General features: G+C 35.9%; 1 protein-coding gene across 2 annotated transcripts in view; it reads right to left on the reverse strand.

Annotated features, from left to right (window-relative positions):
• SECISBP2 (SECIS binding protein 2) overlaps positions 1–21193 on the reverse strand; it is a 32488-nt gene that overhangs the window by 6213 nt on the left and 5082 nt on the right. The window contains exons 2-16 of one of the 2 annotated variants that reach the window (XM_039361425.1): positions 21020–21165; positions 19882–20125; positions 17973–18141; positions 17268–17500; positions 16020–16083; positions 14190–14347; positions 13062–13217; positions 12273–12374; positions 10923–11060; positions 10635–10773; positions 9166–9335; positions 7407–7578; positions 6134–6284; positions 2905–3125; positions 1972–2126 (exon numbers count right to left, since the gene is read on the reverse strand). In XM_039361425.1, coding sequence (XP_039217359.1) covers positions 1972–2126; positions 2905–3125; positions 6134–6284; positions 7407–7578; positions 9166–9335; positions 10635–10773; positions 10923–11060; positions 12273–12374; positions 13062–13217; positions 14190–14347; positions 16020–16083; positions 17268–17500; positions 17973–18141; positions 19882–20125; positions 21020–21165 — 2418 coding nt within the window. Of the gene's footprint in view, positions 1–1971; positions 2127–2904; positions 3126–6133; positions 6285–7406; positions 7579–9165; positions 9336–10634; positions 10774–10922; positions 11061–12272; positions 12375–13061; positions 13218–14189; positions 14348–16019; positions 16084–17267; positions 17501–17972; positions 18142–19374; positions 19643–19881; positions 20126–21019; positions 21166–21193 lie in introns of those variants that run through there. The other variant, XM_039361426.1, reaches the window with a different exon arrangement.

Below are 21193 nucleotides of genomic sequence, written 5' to 3' on the forward strand. Positions count from 1 at the left end.
AAAATAACATTTAATAAAACTCAGAGGAAATTAAAGAGCTTGAACTGTCTACTGAAAGTTGCGTAATAGAGAATACATAGTAACATTGTATAAAATCTGCCAGCAATCAGAATCTGTAAGTGCAGCACACTGAAGCTTTGTAGAAAAACTGTAGCGATGACACCTATGTAAAAATTCAATTCATATTATAGTGCCTCTGCATATCTCCGTGGTCAAGATCCTAACTGTATGGGAAAATAAACACTATTTACATGAACTGAGCATGATAAAACTGTACAGATAAGTAAGACCAGTTTGCTTATTTTTGTTTCAGGGAAAGTCCATCTTATGAATTCTGAAGCCATGAAGCGTCTTGATTTATCAGTAACTTGCACAGTATTTACAAATAGGGCAACTTGTTATACTAATGGTTTTAATAAGTTGATCATCTAGGAATCTAAAGTTAAACCAGGCAGCAAAAGATTCTGTCATTTTGATAAACAGCCCAGATGCTGCACCAATATAAGGGAATGGACTAATGCTAATAAATCAACAATGGCAATCACTGTTGGATACTGCAAGAGAAAGATGCATTAGAGGTATACAATTAGCATAGGCATTGAAATGATTTACCTAGGTTATTTAAGATGCACAAACTGAGTAGACGTTTGAACATGCGATACTAAAGGTGGGAAGGTGATACTAAAATTAAATTGAAAATTACCGTATATGCCGGCGTATTAGGCGACCCGGCGTATAAGACGACCCCCGTCTTTATAGCCGGGCCGCATTCCTAGAACGTCGTCTTATATGCCGGAAACTACCAGTATTTCCTGCGTATAAGACGACTCGGCGTATAAGACGACCCCCGTCTTTGGCGCCGATTTCAGCGCTTGCGGAAGTCGTCTTATACGCCGGCATTTATGGTAATTTGTTTTCCTCTGACTTTGGGAAGTTGGGGGCAGTTGGGAAATATGTATATCTTCTCTTGCAAGGAGCCATGGATTAATCACTTACCTGTTCTTTAATATGTTTTTACTCAGTACATCTTGTTTACAGTTGTCAATATATTATTTTTTGAATTATGTGGAGTAATTGGGGCATGGGGAACCTGCACTGATTTCTTTCTTCAAACAAGTTAGGAATAATACTCTGCTACAGTCACAAAGGCGTTTGTGTAGGAGTGTGCAGGAAAGCAAAGAAGAAGTAATTTGCTGAAATTTCAGACACAAGCACAATTCTCTTCATGTTACTCAATAGTTATTAGAAAGGAATATCTGACAGATACACATTTGAGACAAAACCATTTTCTCACTGCAATAATGCCTCCTTGCTAATCAATCCATGTCTTCAGCGCAGAGCCCTGACTCAATGAAAGTCCATTTTTATTTGAAAATAATTGCTTCTGAGAATGAGATGGGCTGCATATAAATCCAATAAACATGAGTTACCTGTAGCTGTGAACGCAAAAACTTTCTTCTTGCAGACATTTGCACTGAACCTATAGGTAACTGAGATGTAATCAAGAACAAGCCATTCTGCATTGCTCTAACACTAGAATAGCAACAGCAACAGCACTTAGACCAGGGGTAGGCAACCTTGGCTCTTTTATGACTCGTGGATTTCAACTCCCAGAATTCCTAAGCCAGAGTTGAAGTCCACGAGTCATAAAAGAGCCAAGGTTGCCTAGCCCTGGCTTAGAGTTATATATCGCTTCGCAGTGCTTTTCAGCCCTCTCTAAGTGGTTTGCAGAGTCAGCATATTACCACAACAACAATCTGGGTCCTCATTTTACAGATGGAAAGATGGAAAGCTGAGTCAACCTTGAGCCAGCACCAAGTTACTTAAGGGCATAGAAAAATACCTTGGATTGCTGACAGGCATCTTTTTAAATGCTAGCAGTAACTGTTGCAATACTAATAATTAAGACTTTTAAAACCTGAAATTCAAATCCATATTAGCAGAAGAGGGCAAACAATGTGCACAACTCACCTGAGCACCATCGTAGCTGAATATTCCCACCACACTAACGGGCACAAATTTGTTCATACAGTGCCCTAGATCTTTGCGATTGAGAGCAAAAACAAATGGAATATTCTGTTCGCATGCAGTGTCAATTATGAGATGCAGAGTCTCGTCCAACCCGCCTGTGATAAAAAACAACAACAAATTAAACGAATGAACTGTTAAAAAAGAATTTTGCTAACAAAGGAACTAATTCTTCTTCATTTTTCTCCTGAGGTATTGAGGGAAATCAGCTCCCCAGAGAAGAAAATATTAAAAGGGCAGAAAAATATATTTTCTCCCAGGATCTTAAAGAGACAGAAAAGCATGCCCAGTTTTCCTTGATAGTCCCAGGTCTCCCTCCCCCAAGCAGAAGCCAGCCCTGTACAAATGCAGATGTAAACCATCAGAAAGGCCCCAGTTAGGAGATCAAGAAGACAAAGACACCTAAAATCTGCATACCCCACCCAAACTCTAAGAGTCATTAGCTCCAACACCAGGGAAGCAGGATATAACCCTTAGGACATAATAGGACTAACCCACCACCAGCAAGGATACCAGAAAGGGACACTCAAGATTCAGGTCAGAATATGTGACACAGGAAATACAAAGCCTCAACACAGGAACAGGAAACTATTCCAAACAAAAGGCTTCAGTGGGTATAAAAACCTACTTGCCACATGTGCTCAGTCCTCTTTCTCTCTCCTCTTTCCTGCAAGAACCATCTTTCTGGCTCTTCAATAAACTGCAACCTTCTTTCTAAAGCAGTCGCCATGTTGTTTATTTATCCCCGGCTTGGATGAACCAGGATGAAGACTTTTCTTTCAACAGTATCCTCCGATGTCTCATTAAACTCCAACACAAAAGTGATCTGTTTTCTTTAGGTAAATACATTTTTAATGTTAAAAAAAAACCCCTTACCTTTTGACTGAATTTTTTCACAATTTGGAGAAATGATGACACATTTCAGCTTCTTCAGCTTCAGGTGTTTCAACACTTCTCTGAGTCCCATAACGAGTCTGCGTTTTGACTTGGCCTTCACGGGGTCTTTCTGATACAGGCGGTCTTGGAAACGAAGCAACTCTTTTAGGAGATCTGTAACGCAGCTGTCAACCTCTTTACTAAGCACTTGAGTACAGTAGCTAAAGAAAGAACCAATTGTTTCAGTATGTCTGACTCCCTTCTATTTCTTTCTTATCCATTCTAATCGAAGACACGTACGAAACAATAAGAAGACTATGTTCAGAACAAGTAACATCTATACCATGAAATAAAGTACAAAAACACTGAATAAAAATGCCTTAAGGGAAACATGTGGAAAAAATATACATATAAAATAAAGGGCAAACTGTCCTCATTTAAAATTTTCCTTATGTATACACAGCTATACCCCGATGTAGTTGGATTTCTGACATTCAACATTTGGGATAGCAAACCAATATGCTATGCCAGTGGTTCTCAACCTGTGGGTTGGGACCCCATTTGGGGTCGAATGACCATTTCACGGGGGTCGCCAAACCATGCTGTCTGCCATTTTTTTCCCTTTTCCCTAGCTGTCCTACTCCCTCTTATTGGTGGCCACACCCACTTGGGGGTCACCACAACATGGGGAACTGTATTATGGGGTCACGGCATTAGAAAGGTTGAGAATCACTGTGCTATGCAATATTCATACAACAGCATAACTGAAAAGTGCAAGATCAGAATAAGATCTCCTTTATCATAGGAAACAGATGATCAAAAAGGCAATAATTTGTTCAGCCGGGTGAAGATTCACTTCCAAGTGAAGATTGGGGAACAGATCATGAATTATTGATGTCAAACATACAAGTTAAAATTTAAAAGTTAAATAAATGCTAAAGAAAAGTTTTACTGGGAGAAGTACATTCAGAATTTAAGCTCAGTTAAGGGAACAGATGCAATACACTTATGTGAAAGAGAACCTGAAGAGAGATGAGAAGAGATAAGAGACCCTGTAAAATTCAAACATTTCAAAGAAATTATTCAAATGACTTGCAGATCAAGCATCCCGATAGCTGGAAAAAGACAAAGGATGAAAGCGAAAGCCTCTGGCAATAAGAAAGATTTATGATAACTCAACACAGACTTTCAACATCAAACAGGAAAGGATTAGATAGTTCAATAATGTCATCTAGTCTAACCCACTGCTCTCACAAGAGAGTATTTCTGATAAATACTTATCCAGTTTCTTCTTAAAAGTTTCCAGTGATGGGGTACCCACAACTTCTGGAGGCAATTTAAATTTAAAACCCAAAAACTACAGTAATATACATGTTTGGCCATGTGACCAGGGACAAAAAAACAAAACAAAACAAAACAAAAAAAACACACATCCTTCCAGCTTTAGGAAATTGCATTTGTAACTGGAATGGCTCAGGCAAATCACAGAGTTAAAAATGGCCACCACTGCAGCAGTGACTGAATCCAAGTCACATGGCTACAGAGGCCTCTTTTTGGTCACAGTTTTGAATTTCTAATGTAAGTACCCTTTCTGAATAAATTCATTTTTGTGAAAACTCACTAAATGAACGTTCGTACCTGGGGGATTAACTGTACTCAAAGCTGTTTTACAAACAGAATGGCAGAATAACAGAATGCGATGGCTTGTTCTGGACTCAAAACAACATTGAAATAAAAATGAGAAGTGAAAAATATGGGTTTATGCTAAATAATAAGAAAGGAAAAGTCGTATCAATCTATATACATTGTGAACATACAACAGAAAGCTGAAAGAACTGAAGGTGGTAGATAATTTTGGAATTTGGGGTCAAGAATAAAGATGGATAGAAAAAAAGAGTAGATTAACCCTAGCAGGATAATAACAGCAAACTAATATCATGAGAAGAGATCAACCCCGACTGCTCTTTAGAAGGCCAGATCCTTAAGTTGAAACTCAAGTACTTTGGCCACCTAATGAGAAGGAAGGATTCACTGGAGAAGAGCCTAATGCTGGGAAAGATTGAGGGCAATAGAAGAAGGGGACGACAGAGAATGTGGCTGGATGGAGTCACTGAAGCAGTAGGTAATTTAAATGGACTCCAGAAGATGGTAGAGGACAGGAAGACCTGGAGGAACGTTGTCCATGGGGTCGCGATGGGTCGGACACGACTTCGCAATTAACAACAACAACAAATATCATGAAGGATAAAGATATAAGCAATGGTTTCTTCAGCAGAAATGTAGAGCAATTAATGCTGGACATTAAGGAAGAGGGAAAGAATGAGGATTATAGATTTGGAGACAATTTTAAGAATGTTGTGGACTGCAAGAAGAACCAAACAGCTTTGGACTAAATAAATTCTAATCTATCCCTTGAATCTATGATCAGCATAGAATACTTTGGACAAGTGGTATGATGGACTTGGGGGGGAGAAAAAAATCTCTACATTTGGCAACATTGAATAAAGTAGAAAATATCACTGAAATGTCATTGGAAAAGGTATGGATTATCATCTGGAACAAGTCAAGATGGAAAATATTTGTCCCTACTGATACCAGGAGCTGAATCAAATTCACACCTAATTAACATCATCTGAACCAAACAGTACATGTAAGGGTAAGATAGTTTAAAAATGTCAATTTCTTCTCCTGTGAACTAAACATTTCCAATGGTCAAACTTATCCAAAAGCGCAAATCCATCATTCCATCCTAACGTGTAATTTGCTTATAATTAAGGTTCATTGCAGAATTTTACTAATCCAGCCTGTAGCTGAATGTATGGAGGAGGTCAAATTGGATTTGGAACAGGGCCATAGAGGCAGCTCCATCCCTTTCTGATCTTCAGAAGTTCAGTTGGAAATCTCAAATCAAAGTTACTTGTTTGAACATGAGTGAAAAAACGTAAGTTTGCACTGCGTGGGAAGCTGTACTAATATTTCAGATCAGTATGAATAGAGCTTCCCTTCAGACATTCACATTGCACAAGTGGGGGAGAGGAAGAAAGGATATCTTCATTCTCTATCCAGTGTGGATGTTTTTACATATTCTGTTGAACTCTTGAACAGGCCTTGTAAGGAATCTATTCAGATTGTAGCCTTGTGCCAGAATTACCATCAGGCATCTCACTCCACAGAGCTCCCAGGCCGATAACAGAAGCAAGGTTTGAATGACTGATATCAATGTACTCACTCTCTAAATCTTCGGCTATGGATTTTGGGAAAGCTGGGTTTCAACTCCGATGGAGCAATGGAGTTTTGCACGGAGCCACTGAATTCTGTACATCTCAAGTCCACTTCTGAATTACTCTCAGTCAGAATTCCTGCAACTTCTTTTACAACTTCTAAGTAAAAGGAAGTATACACAAATGGTTATTTTGTTCAGAAGCCTTAGAAATATTACTGATTAATTTGGGTCAGTTTAAATCTATTAAGGAAGTATTAAAGTTAATCTGGCATGAAAAGTGACAGGCCACATAAGGAGGAGAGATTACAGAAAGGGTAGCCATGGAACACGACATTTTACATAATTTCTGTTTAAAGTTTAAGCAATCTTTGTATGCAAAGCAAATAATTAACATTTAAAATAATCACATCACCATCCTTCAAAGGCATTATGTTTCATATTTATAACTAGTGAGTTAAAATCAATACCAAGAAGGAGAGTGCTCGATCCATTTGTCCGAAAGCCAGACTGAACGATCACTATGTAATATTCCAAACACCATTACTAAAATTTTCTTATTTTTCTTTATTCTATGTTCTCATTGCATTTTATATTATATTTAATTTATTGTCAAACTTTTTATATTGCTTGAGAATGGTCTGAAGAATAAGTGATACATACACATACACTAAATGTATACGATATGCTAAATATATATAATATACCATGTGTGCATGTTAGTTATAGTTGCATTTAAAATTAGATTAAAACATAAAATAGAAATAATATCTCTTCTTCACATTTTCAAGCTCTTTTAGGTTATAAGAGAAGCTAATTCTTTACTGTTCCTGTTTTAAATTGAACAGTGCCTTTTGCATGTAGAAAACCTGGCAATGCTAAATGCCAACTTAAGATATAAGCACGGGTGCAATGAAGATCAACCTTATCCACTGCAGCTTTTAACTATCTACAAAAGGCTCAAAAGTGGCAATTATATCCGCAAAAGGAAGATGAGAATTTTTAAGCAAGATTTTTTTTGTGCACTCTGTAGGAAAAAAGCAATGTCTAGGCCACGGGTAGGCAACCTTGGCGCTTTTATGACTTGTGGACTTCAACTCCCAGAACTCCTGAGTCAGCATGGCTGGTTCAGGAATTCTGGGTTCTGAAATCCACAAGTCATAAAAGAGCCCAGGTTGCCTACCTCTGGTCTAGGCTTATGTGCAGTAGCTGCTGTATCACAAACAAGCCACACCAATTATTCATTAACACATTTTTTAAACAATCCATTCCCTACAAGCACCTGGAGCTGATTGCCTGCTGATGCACTCTGCAACTTCTTTGGAGGCTTTACAATGTTGCTCCTCATCAGGAACAGATTCTGCACTCTGCTCAACAGCATCAGCTTTCTTTGGTGTAGCCATTTGTTCCAAAATGTGCTGCTGTTTTCGCTGTTCTCTCTCCTTTAAAATAATCTTAAAAAGAAAATACGTGCGTTAGGCTCTCCCCAAATAAAGCTAATTGGTTCCTGAAATATTGGCAGGCAATGTTTAACTACTTTAGGATGCTTTTTGTCTGTGACTTTCCATGAAAGGTAGCATGGCAAGTGGACAGATTTTAAATATGTTGCAAATACTGAATCCTGTTCTACATGCTCAATGGGATGGGTTGAAATGAACGCCTTTAGTAATGTAGGCTTCTAGAGATTCACATTAGGTAAGGTTTTATTCATGTTGACCCACCACTGGCCAAAAATCTAGAGACGGTCACTTGTCCAAATCCCTGAGTAACAACACCTATCTCTTGGCAGCTAAAGAACATGGAAGAAATTGGCTAGACATTTTTCCCTTCTCCTTCTATGGACTTTTCTTGGAACCCTGACTAGCTCTGAAGAAAGAAACAGAGGAATCTAAGCTCAAGTTGTGAGTGAAATCTTCCAGAATGCAGAAAAAAAATGGGAGTTATGCAGACTTCTAGGTGCATGAATGTCCAGAAAGAGTAGTATTTGTATTTTATATTATATTGAACAGGCACTAAGCTAGCCTCATTCAATGTCTTTCAAAGCTAGTCTTTCTTCTAATATCTCATTATCATTTTATGCTAAGCCTTCCCATCATCTCCTTGTTTATACTTTTTTTAACCTAACACCCATCCATGTTTTCTTTACTACTGTGTATTCTTAATAAAGTTTCAGTACCATTTTAAACAGATATATTTTTGCCAGTTTATGTCTTATGTAGATTACAATGTGGTAACATGCATCAGAAGGCCTTGGTCTTCACGGACTGAAAAGCAGGTATTAGTTTAAAAGCTCTTAAATTCCTTCAATTGCAAAAAAGGGAAGACATTTTCATCCTTTTGGCCTTACTGCTACAACCCTGTTTAAGAAAAGGAAAACAAAATGGTGGCAGCAAACACTAAGCTGAAAACTAATATTTGTGACATCACCCTGGACTGTTCTATTGGATGAGGCAGACCTGGTGGTGCAGTTTTACAGCAGTAGAAAGGCTGTTACACATCTCTGACAGGCAGTTGCTAATTGCCACATTTAAATTAATGTAAAGAGAAATCCTATGAGAAAACTATGGCATTATCTTAACAAGAAGAGGCATCTTTTTAATGTTAAATTAAAAGATAGTTCACATGTTATGCTGCTGTGTCATAGTAAGGTAGCTATACATTTTATACTCCTGATCATTTCAACACCCTGTCCCCAAAAAACTCTTTGAGCAATTTTACCTTAAAAGTGAATTCACTCACATTCTATCTCACCCACATCCCTAAGGATTAATGTATTAGTCCTTAATATGTTTCTTGTAGCAACAGTTTGAAGAATTTCATAGTATTAAATATTAAAGAAGGCCAATGCATCTATAGCAGTGTTTCTCAACAATAGCAACTTTAAGATGTGTCAACTTCAATTGCCAGAATTGTCCAGCCAGTCTGGGGAATTCTGGGAGTTGAAGCTCACACATCTTCAAGTTGTCAGGTTGAGAAATGTTGGTACAGCAAAGGAGCAACAGTTACACTATAGTGTACTTAGAGTGGTTAGATGAATGTACCTTTTTTAGTGATGTTGGCTTCTTTGGCTTTGGGACTTCTCTCTGCTTCCCTTTCTTGACCAATGGAGAACTAGAGTCCAAGGGATTGTGTGGAGTATTGTTCTGAATTGACTGCGAAATTTTTGTTACTCTGACAGATTCCTTAGAGGGCAATGTTACTCCACCACCCACTGAAACAAATATAAATATGCAAATATAATCTGATGGAGGCTTTAAATCTGAAGTCATTACTTACCTTTGAGTGTAATTCAGGTTTAACAGTGAACTCATCACATAAACTCAAGAATATGTAACAGAACGTCTTCCTTTCTTTGTGTAGCAATACATTACACCAGCCTTCTCTTGGGAATATGGCAGTTTTAAAAAATTTCTTCTGCCTCTGTTCCTACCAATTTTAACTAAGAGTAATTCGTTGTTTATATCACTACTATTTTTTTAAAATGATAAAATACTATAGTTCTCTCTCTCTCTCCCTCCCTCCCTCCCTCCCTCCCTCTCTCTCTCTCTCACCATCCACTCAACTGCAGATTGCTCCAGCAAGTATTTACGCTCATGCTTACCTTATTACTGCAAATAAATCAGTTTGATGTTTATACCAAGTGTTTAAATGACATTTAAGAAGTCATGAAACTTTTCACTGAAATTCAGTGATCATTATCACCTTATATTTGTCCACATTTATTGTAATATCTTGCATAATATATTCAGACTGCTCTCACAAACTTTTGTAGATTAAGAGCAACTGTATCTTTCATACCCATCCAGTGTCTAAGACTGTTAATGTAATAGTAGATTACCCACACATCATAATCATAATTTATTATTTATTTCAATCGTGGAAATATCATCAAAGCCATCTATACTTGGGCCTTACCTATGATATAAAACTGAACCATTTAGACTGAGAAACATTAAAGCTAATGCATCACATCCCCATGGTGGTTTTGATAGATTATACCTGCCCCACAAAATGGAGGCAGAAGTTTACTTCAAGTCAAACTATTGAAGAAGAAAAGCATGCATTGGCTGATTACAGAAAAGACAGCCAAAAATAAGCATTGCTGCAAATTAAAAATTGAAACTTATTGAATGTGTAGGAAAACAAAACATAAATACTGAAATAATGTAATAAAAACAAGAAGAAAATGCTGGCCCCAAAAAAAGCAACTGATAGCTTTGACTTCACTTAACAGAGAATAAAATAATATCTGAATTCTTTCATTCTATTCCTTTATTGAATTCTTTCAATAGTTAGCTCACCTTAGATGATATGAAGTACAAAACAGAAAAAGAGTGATAGATTTGAATGTCATAATCTAGAGCAGACATGTCAAACTCGCGACATCACGTGACGTCGCGCGACGTATCGCAACTTTTTCCCCATTGCCGGCGGTTTTAGTATGATGCATTCGGCCTGCAGGCCTGCAATTTGACATGCCTGATTTAGAGAAACAGTATCAAAAGCATACCTGAAAGCACCACAGGTTTAGATGATTGGTTTAATTTTTCTGCATGCTGTTTTTCTTCCAAAACTGCCAGCATACCCCCTAAATCAAGCTGCACAGGAATCTGACTTTTTCTTCTATTCTTCTTAGATGGAAGAGCATCCTGTAGGAAGTAAAAAAAAACAAAAAACCCACAGATTTTCTCCCATTCCAAATTCTATCTAAGAAATAAAATGTATGTGAGCATATCTATCTAGCAATATTCATATAGCCTACAAACAAGTTAATGTAACACAGAAAAAATAAATTCACCTGCATTTTCCTTTTTTCTATTGGAGCTGGTGAATCCTGTTTGCCTTTTTTTCTTGTTGATAATATATCTGACATAGGTATTATTAATTCCTTTAGAGAATGATCATGAGACTCCAATCTAGAGAGCTCTGTGATTACCTGGAAAACAAATAAAATGAAAAAGGTATGAAGGGTGAAAAGGTATGGCTCTCAGTTGAGTAGTCTAATTACAAGTAGTCCTTATTTAGCAGTTGACTTGTTTAGTGACCATTTGTAGTTACAATGGTGATGAAAAAGAAACTTTGCAACCAGTCCTAGTATTTACAGGTCTGTAAAGCAAAGGAAAGCTGAAGCAAGAACATACACTAAGTTGCTGGTTACAAAACAAGGACTACTTGTAGATTTTAATCCATTGATCTAAGTTCTTATGAGCTGACAACCTTCAAATCATGAGTTAACAGGATTCTAGCTATTAACTCCAAAATTATGATGATAGGTTTGGATCAAGTGATATTCTATGGATGCTTTCACACATGCATCTATTCCTGCTTCAGTTCTTTAGTTTCACATATCTCTCTGTGCTATGTGATAAGATTGTCCATCAGTCTTGCATGCATGGGGATGTTGTCATCAACAAACAACTTTGGGTCCATGTAATTACCAAAGCTTTTCTAATGTGTGTAGGGCAGCCATTTTTAATTCATTGTGAGTCAGGAAGCAGTTTTGAGACCATAATGTGTATACTTCACAAAATACCTTCTTTGGGTACTTGCCTATTCATAAAATTATATGAAAATATAAAGTAGCAAGGGTATTTTCCAAAGTTATTTTCTAACACTGCAGCTCTCTATTAGTTTTATTTCCTAAGAAACCTTATGAGGTGCGTTTGCAGTCTTCAAGAATTTTGATTGAGAAAGATGATACTGATACTTAGTATCATATCATCTTCCTGTTCACTGGATTGCAGGGGAACTGGTGGAGACAAAGGAAATTTTTGTTAGAGTATCTTCCTTTTATTTTTATTCCCAATTCCTTTATTATGACTGATATCGTTTATCAGTTGACCGATAAATGAAGTCCACTTGAGCAAAGTGCTCAGGACCAATTTGAAATGAAAAAGGAATAAATCCCAGCCATTAAAAAATAAATAAAAAATAATGTTAAATTTACTTGGTATTTGGATCACTTTTTTCTCTTTTTTTGTATACCATTTTTTTCTTTTTTGTTGTTGTTAGTGCTGGGCATATGTTTTTATTTTGTTTGTTTTTCTGTTTTGTATTTTATCTTGCATGATAAAACAAAATAAATATATTTAAAATAAAAATGAATACTCATTTAAAAGTAAAAATAGAAATAAATAATAATTCTTACATTAGTCTTCTCAATAATAGGTGTTATACAAGTAGTATTTTCAGTTGCCTGTTTATGTTTTCTGTCAAAAGCAGCTGCTAAATCTGGGAATTCTTCAACATCCTGCATAAATCAAAATAGGTTGTTTGAGTAGATCTGGATAGGAAACTATTTATTTTCACATACAATTCAGAGACTGCCTAACTCCTGAGATTTTTAAATGACTTACAATTAAAAAAAGAACAATTACAAAAAAAAAATGAAAGAAAATTATGAGCAGTTCAAATACAAATATTCTATTTTTACTATGTGTATGTGTCTCTGTATTTATTTGTTTCTTTATTTATCATTCAGAGAGGAAAACAAACCTTTAATTTGTTAAAGATATTATAACTTTTTAGTGGAAACAGTACTAATCCAAGTTATAAACTTAAAAGAAAAATAATTATTATACACTATATCAGTTTAATACTTAAAACTATTTTCTACTTAGTAGTAGAATATATATAACTTTTATAAGATTGTGATTTTCTCCACTTATGTACTATTGTTATTATACGTCATTAAAAAGTAAAATAAAAATGATAAAACTTTATTTTTAAATAGGACCTGGCATTTTAAATAATTGAGGGAAGAAATTTATACTAAAGCCTGGAATATAAAATATAAAATAAAATTTATATGATTTTGGATTGTTACGTGGAGCTTAAATCATAATTACTTTTTATTTCTTTAAATTATTCATTAATATACTTCCTTCACAAACATATGAATAAATAATTAATTGAGTCAGATAATTAGCTTTAGCACCTCAATTCTTGGAGGTTCTTGAACTAAAATGCTCTGGGTAGGAAGTTTCTCTACTTCACTGCATGATCTGGTTTTCTTTTTCTTCTTCTTCTTCTTCTTTTTCTTCTGATCTACTGTTTCTTCAAGATCATTTGCATTTTCTCTTGTTTCTGATTGCTGTATAAATAGAAGTAAATAATTTCTTAGGAGAGGATTAAAATAAAGCCAAGACTATATTGTAGGGTAAGGCTACAATTTTAGTTACAATTATCTACCCTCAAATACAATTCAAATAAGCTCTTAGTCTCACATAGTGAGAAAACATGTTTTCCTACCTGGAATCAAATATAGGAAAATGACTCCCTATGTCAGTGGTTCCCAACTTTTTCTTTACCACACAAACCCTTTAAAACCTTTTGTGGCCATGGCCATGGACCACTAAGACTTAACTCATTTAAAACATAAATTTTTTTGGGCCTTCGCGGACCACCTTGTAACCACATCCTGGCCCAACAGGGGTCCATGGAACAGTGGCCTATGTCATAATTCTGTTCTTATTTTAGCCACTCTGCCCAATTTCAAAACATGATTATAAATGCATGTTATATCTATACTAAGAGATAAAAATCAGGTTGTTTTTTTCAAGATTAAGAGGAAGACATTTTATAATTAAAAGAATAGAAAATAGTCTCAGGAAGATTAATAGCATGCTATAAGGAAGTGAAGATATATGTTTTATTGCTTTTATGATCTTTTTTATGAATTGGTTTATTGTTATGGTGAGCTGCCCAGAGAGGTTTAAGATGAATGGCCATATAAATATTTTAAATAAATAAATATAAATAAATAATAAGCATAAATAGAAGAAGAGCTATGTGGTAAAAATCAAGGAAAGTTGATCAGGGGAGAGATTATGCACAGAAAAAAAAAGAAAAAAATGTGGGTTACTTAATCTCATTTATTTATTTAAAACATTTTTATACCACTTCCATTAAAAATATTCTAGAGAAATAACATGTTTGATTTTTATCATGATTATCATTCTTCCTCTTACAAATCCATGCATTTTAAATATTTTATGCTGCAAGTTCACTAAAAGTTCTGGCTAATTATAAAACAGTAAAAGAGCTTGGAAACTAATCTTTGTACCTTGTAATCCTCAGGAGCATTATCTGTTTTATTATTTCCAGAATGATTGCTCGCCAAAATTGAAGCTGGAACTGAAACAACTTTTTTACGAGTTTGTGACAACACAGTGGCCCAAGACAAGGGTGGTTCAGTGAAAAGGTCTGAATGCACCTGAGGAACTGAGAACAGACAGAATGTATATACAAACTAAGTAGTATCAACCACTAAAGTTCAGCAAGATATACTTTTAATAGGCTATCCCAACGATGGCAAACCCTTTAGAGACTGAGTTCCCAAACTGCAACCCAAAACCCACTTATGCATCGTCGAATGCCGGGTGGGTGTGGGCCATTGGCTGGGTGTGGCCATTTGGGTGGGCATGGCCATTTGGGTGGGCATGGCTGCAGTGGTAATGGCAGACTAGGTGGGACTAAAAAGTTCAATCAATCAATTCCAACCTTGCGAGATCTTTTTTCCCCCCATGAGAAGTTGAAATTGACTGATTGAACCTTTTTTTTTGTTTTGCACATGGTGGCGGAGGCCTAAAGCGAAAAGGTTTTATAAAACCCAGCTGAAGGCCTAGGACTGGGGCGACGGCGCGCGTGCCCACAGAGAGGGCTCTGAGTGCCGCCTCTGGCACCCATGTCATAGGTTCACCACCACTGGACTATTCCAGGGGTAGGCAACCTTGGCTCTTTTATGACTCATGGACTTTAACTCCCAGAATTCCTAGCTGGCTCAGGAATTCTGGGAGTTGAAGTCCATGAGTCATAAAAGAGCCAAGGTTGCCTACCTCTGGGCTATGCCAAGCTTTCTAAGAAACCCTTTCTAAAGGTGCTATTTTGGAAAAGTATTCCCTCTCACTAAAAAAAAGTATTATATTTAAGGACAGCCTGACAAATAAATCTTAACAAATCTTCTGGTGACATACTGGACTGTAAAATTATATATGAAATGATTAAAGGAAAATATTTGTAGCTCAAGGTTTAAATAAGGGGTCCTTGGTGCTCTCCGAGCTTGGCTGGTTTTTTTGCAGATGTTTCATTACCCAAACTAGGTAACATCATCAGTGCTAGTAAGGAGTGGATTTGCTCTGTTTATATTCTAGTAACTTGCCCTGTCAGTGTTGCGGGTGGTCTTTGAGATTCTTTGGTTGGGCTGTTTACCTTTAGCTTGTATGGCAGTTCCTTGACTAGGGTATTGTTTACTTGACTGTTGGTCTGATGTTAATCTTGAAGTTAATCTATGCTCATCTGGGTGCTGCTTGCTGGTGGAGGGTGTTTTGGTCTTTTTGTTCTCTTTTTGGCTTGCTGATTGTCTCTGTTGCATAATATGTAGATATTGTTTATGTCTATGTGTCTATTAATGGCTAATTTGTCAGTGTCAGGCTTCTAGTGTTTTTGGACTTGGCTTCGTTTAGGATGGTCATAGTTTCCCAGACCTAACCATAGTTTCGACCACGATGAGCATAGATTAACACTGACAGGGAAAGCCACTAGAATATAAACTGAGAGCAAACTGACTCCTTACTAGCACTGATGATATTACCTAGTTTGGGTAATGAAATGTTTGCAAGAAAACAACCAAGCTCAGAGAGCACCAAGGTTGCCCCATATAAAATCATGATTTGTATTTTATGTATTAAATGAAAAATGGAGGTCTTCAATAATTATTGTATACCTTGAAACAGACTAATCACATGTATGGATACTTTATCCACAGAATGAATGGATTTTAAGCTTATGCATTTATACAGTAAGAAGTGGAATGAGAATTAATACTTTAAACTCTAAAGTAGCAGGATACAGCATCAACATGAAGCCAAGTTATACTAGGCTGAATAATACTTACCACCAGGATCTGATGAAGAACTTAAGGGTCTTGTAGGGAAATAATTTTTCCGACATACTTCAACCTATAGTAAATATTGACACCTTTAGTTGAAAATATGCACAATTTAGCATAATTTAAAAATAATTTATCACATGCACCACTACTCGGAATCAATCAGAAAGTAAAGCCTCACCATGATAATAAATAAAATAATACTTTCATAATAAAATAAAAAAAACTAGTCCAGAATAGCTTCAGTTGTTGCAGAAAACATCTTGCTTCATTAAAGGAATTCTTCGGAATCTAGTATATAATTTATGTACAATGGAAAATCCATATTTAGTTATGTTCAATTACAAATTTACAAGAGCCACTGGAAATAAAGTACAAATACATACATACACACATGCATACACACATACATTTTTTTTTGCCAGACAGCATAAAAATCTTATGCTTTTAAATCCTCATTTTTAAAATCTTTAAGTTTTTTATACAGAATTTCTTGGGAAGAGGTGGATTTATATTTTGCAAATGGTCATTACCACTTATAACTCTGAATTTCCTATCTATTTATATGTAATAAATGAAGCTAAACTCATAGAAGAATGAGGAAAAAATTAAAAAGAAGTGTTTTAACTGAGCAAAACATTTTTTTAAAAAAAGTCTATGGATGAACTTTAAATTTATTAGGCCCATTTAACAAAACCACCATACATCAAAACTCATATATGGAGAATGTATACTTGGCTGTCTAATTTTTTTATTTAGCAAATATGATTTGTTAATATTTATTACCTGCTAGATAGTACAAAGAACTTAAGCCATATTAATACAATCAATGCATTGTTCTCACTGTGAGACAACTACAAAATTATTACAGAACAAAAGAATACACCAACTCACGCAAAAATTATTATATACACAAGAGTAATAAAAACATTTAATCATTTTTAGTTGCCAACCCAACTCTTTCTCTTTATAAATATAAATCAAACTAAGTTTTCCCCTCCCCCCCAAAGAGGATATTTTATACATAACATATAAAATAATCAGAATGTCATTTTAGGAAGACTTAGAGGAACATTTTTGATAACTAAGAATTTAGCTCCAAATTTTCTCTAACATGCAATGGAACTGACATTATTGATGAGATATATTTCTATTCACGTTCCCTTAATAGAAATTGGCAGTTGTACTGATTAGCAAATGGTTTCGTATCAACACCTCTATGTTCAACATTTCAAACACTATCCAGTGGCTAACCTCTTTGGTTATGTTTGAAATTGCAAGTTTTCCTGGTGGTGTCAGAGGCAGCTTATCTCCTTCTGCTGAGCCCACTGGCCCCCATGCATGCTTTTGAAGATCCAGGAGATTGTTACTTTCTAGGTCTTGGAGTTTTGGGAAATCTGACAAGGTCATTTCAAAGGCAGGTTCTGGAAGATGCTCAGCGTTTGGAATTTGCTTGAACTTCCCATTCATAACTTTAATAGGCCTATCTAATTTAAAACAAAATGTAAACACTAATGGTTACCTTTTTCAATAACACATAATCAGTTTACTATTTTTAACAGTTATTATATATAGGCCAGATCCTGAAACAAATTATTCTGTTCAAGACTCAAGCCACTGCATTCTATCACCCTGCATAGTGTAATTTCATCTTTCTCGCCAGCCAAGCCAACCAATGATTATATCCCCACTAACCATTCTTAGTTCTAATTAGGTTGTTTCCCTTCATTTCCCCTCCTGTTTGATTTAGGAATCAAACTTGTAGACGCACACCTCTGTGCCCTGTTCCAGCTATGTGCAAAATCTGTTTTTTTTTTCCTCAAAGATTTCTATAGGATCCTCTTTATTTCAGCAGAGGGAACATTTTACAATATTTTCTCTGTGTGAATGAGAAAGTGCTGCATTTTAACATTCCTTAAATATATTATTTAATAACATGTTATCTAAAAGTGATCTTACTGTGTATTCTGGCCTCTTTTTTTTCAATCATGTGAGTCAGTGTACCAGATTTAATAGGATTTCTGCTATGCAGAGCAATATAAGATGCATTGTCTGTTGATCTCCAGGTAAAATCACTTCCATTAGGCCTTTTATTCTCCAGTCTGGTTTCATTATTTTCCAGTCGTCTCTGTACAAAATAAAAAGGAAAAACAATACGTTCCAAGTTGAATTTCCTAAAATATTTCCTTGTTTATTCCACTTATATTATTTACATTTATTCAAATACTGAACAGTTATTAAAATAAAACATGTAAAACAAAATGAACATTCAAGAATAAACATAGATTATACCTAAAGAAAAGATACAGCCAAGAGAATATATTTCCTCCTGGGATTAATGCTGAAGGTCCTTTTGCCTATATCAGTGGTGGCGAATCTATGGCACAGGTGCCAGAGGCAGCACTCAGAGCCCTCTCTGTGGGCACATGCGCCATCACCCCAGTCCTAGGCCTTCAGCTGGGTTTTATAAAACATTTTTGCTTTAGGCCTCCGCCGCCGTGTGAATAAAAAAAAAGGTTCAATCAATCAATTTCAACTTCTCGCGGGAAAAAAAAAGATCTTGCAAAGTTGAAATTGATTGATTGAACTTTTTAGTCCCATCTAGTCTGCCATTACCACCGCAGCCACACCCACCCAATGGGTTACGCCCACCCAATGGGAGACACCCACCCAATGGGCCACACCCACCTGGCACTCAACGATGCATAAGTGGGTTTTGGGTTGCAGTTTGGGCACTCAGTCTCTAAAAGGTTCGCCATCACTGGCCTATATCTAGTAATTGGTCCCTCGGATAGAAGGCACACAGTTGAGCCTCTTCTGCAGATTTTAATATTCAGACATGTTCATATCAGGAAGATGATTTCTTAGATAGCCCCCTAAACTTTAAAAATGGTTAATACTATCTACTTCACTTTCTGATGAGATAACCAATTGAATAATACAGATCCAGCTATAAGATTCAAATATTGGTTTGCAGCTCAGCTCCTGCATTTTATATTAACTGAGGCTTCTAGGCTTTTTTCAAGGATATCCCTATGCATGGGTAGTCCTCGACTTACAACCATTAATTTAGCAACTTTTCACAGGTACTAGAAAAAAAAGCGATTTGTGACTAGTGCTCACAATTATAACTATTGCAGCATCCCCAAGTTTATGTGGTCAAAATTTGGGTGCTTGACAACTGGCTTGTGTTTATGATAGCTGCATTGTCCTGGGGTCATGTGATCTCCATTTGCGACCTTTCCAGGAGACTTCGAACAAACAATGTCCATGGGGGATTTGTTTAACAACCTGGGTGATTTACATAGTAACTATGCCCCCTCCCCCCAAAAAAATAATTGTAAAATTGGATGTTACTCACTTAACAATTTCCCCGCTTAGCAATGGAAGTTCTGGTCCCATGTCTGGCTGTAAGTTGAGGTCTACCTATGATGCTCTTTGTAAAAGTTGCATTGAAATACAAAGCATGAACAAGGGTTACCACATCTGATTTGTCTTTGGAAAAGTCGCAGCTAACACAGTGTATCTATTTGGGCAATCATGCTCTTTATCGCAGTCATTACTTGTGAATCCAAGGACAGCTAAAGATCAGAAAGAACACCAAGAGGAGGCCCACAGGTTTTCATTTAGGTCAGGGGTAGTCAACCTTGGCTCTTTTATGACTCGTGGACTTCAACTCCCAGAATTCCTGAGCCAGCATCTGGCTCAGGAATTCTGAGAGTTGAAGTCCACGAGTCATAAAAGAGCCACGGTTGACTACCGTTGATTTAGGCAAGGTTCAACAGTATACCTCCTTCTTTGGAGATGAAGAGCAAGAGACGAGAATACAGACAGACAGAAAATAGTTGTCTAAACCTTTATCACTTACCCTGGGAAAACAAGCACCTTCTTTTCTGATGAAAGAAGCCTGTTTCATGTACTCTCTACCCGGTTTAGTAGAACTGTTCTGACTTTGGAAGCTGGAAACTGCACGTGTATTTGGTGTGGCAGTAAGAGAATAAGGAGAATTGGTGTACTCTTCAAGAGAAGCACGTCCTGTAAGATTTTGAGATGCACGCTGAGAAAGACAGGTGGAGGTGTCCCATGATACTTCTTCAACATATAGCTGTTGTCTTAAACAGAATAAGCGTATTGATTTTTAGCAGAACAGGTTACTCAAATGCATCGGTATTTTACAGTAGGAAAATAATCCCACTGTAGAAGTATGTTTTTATTTTATATCATAATATGGGTGGTATTCAAATGTAACAAATTATAAAACAATTGTAATGTAAAAACATGGCTTTTTAAAGCTATAACAAATCACTTGGTTTATTTTGCTAAGATTTTTTTGAGAAGGAATAAACATAAAATGACATAAAATATGGAATGAAAGCTGATTCATAAAATTCAAAAATACATGTGTTAGGTTACAGATGTAGAATTTCTTCCATATATTGCATGCAGTAATATTAATTGGAAAATATTTCAGTCAGTTCTAAATGCTAGCACTAGATGTTTAGATTTCTGATCAACATATAACAGAATATGAATATCACAAGTTGTAAAAGTATCAACATTTATCTATATGTTTTTTGGAAATGAATTATTTTATATAAATAGGATATAAGCTATACTTTTGTTCCAACAGCAAAACAATCTAAATACGAAGGAATTGATATCTCAAAGTTTTTTCTTTATCCTTAAATATCTTCTCTTTCCATTTAAATTCTGTTCTTATTATTCCATAGATAATAAAGTAAGACATTTAGGGATGAGAAAAAAGGCTTTTGAAGTTGACACATCAACTCTGAAGTGTCTCATAAGAAATAAATTAAATACCGTAGCCTAAAATACTAAATAATCAATAAATATAACATCATTCAGAATTATTGTTAAAATGGGGATCCATATAAATTGCTTAAATAAATAACCAATAAATATAATTCACCAAACTACTTAGAAATTAAATTCAAGATCTTGGGAAATTAATAGTTTCTCAAAAATGAGACATAAAGGGTACATACTTATTCATTGATGGCTCCTGAACATATGGGTAGCATGTAGTATAATATCCAGGAAAGACACACGCTTCTGCGGGTTCTGACCATGCCACTGTTACTGCTGCAAACTTGGGGACAAATGGTTTGACCTCTGCTGATAACTTGATGCCCTGATATACAAAATAATTTTGATTACAT

This window comes from Crotalus tigris, unplaced genomic scaffold, assembly GCF_016545835.1.
Source record: "Crotalus tigris isolate CLP2741 ecotype Arizona unplaced genomic scaffold, ASM1654583v1 scf7180000019264.1261149, whole genome shotgun sequence".
Lineage (NCBI taxonomy): Eukaryota > Metazoa > Chordata > Lepidosauria > Squamata > Viperidae > Crotalus > Crotalus tigris.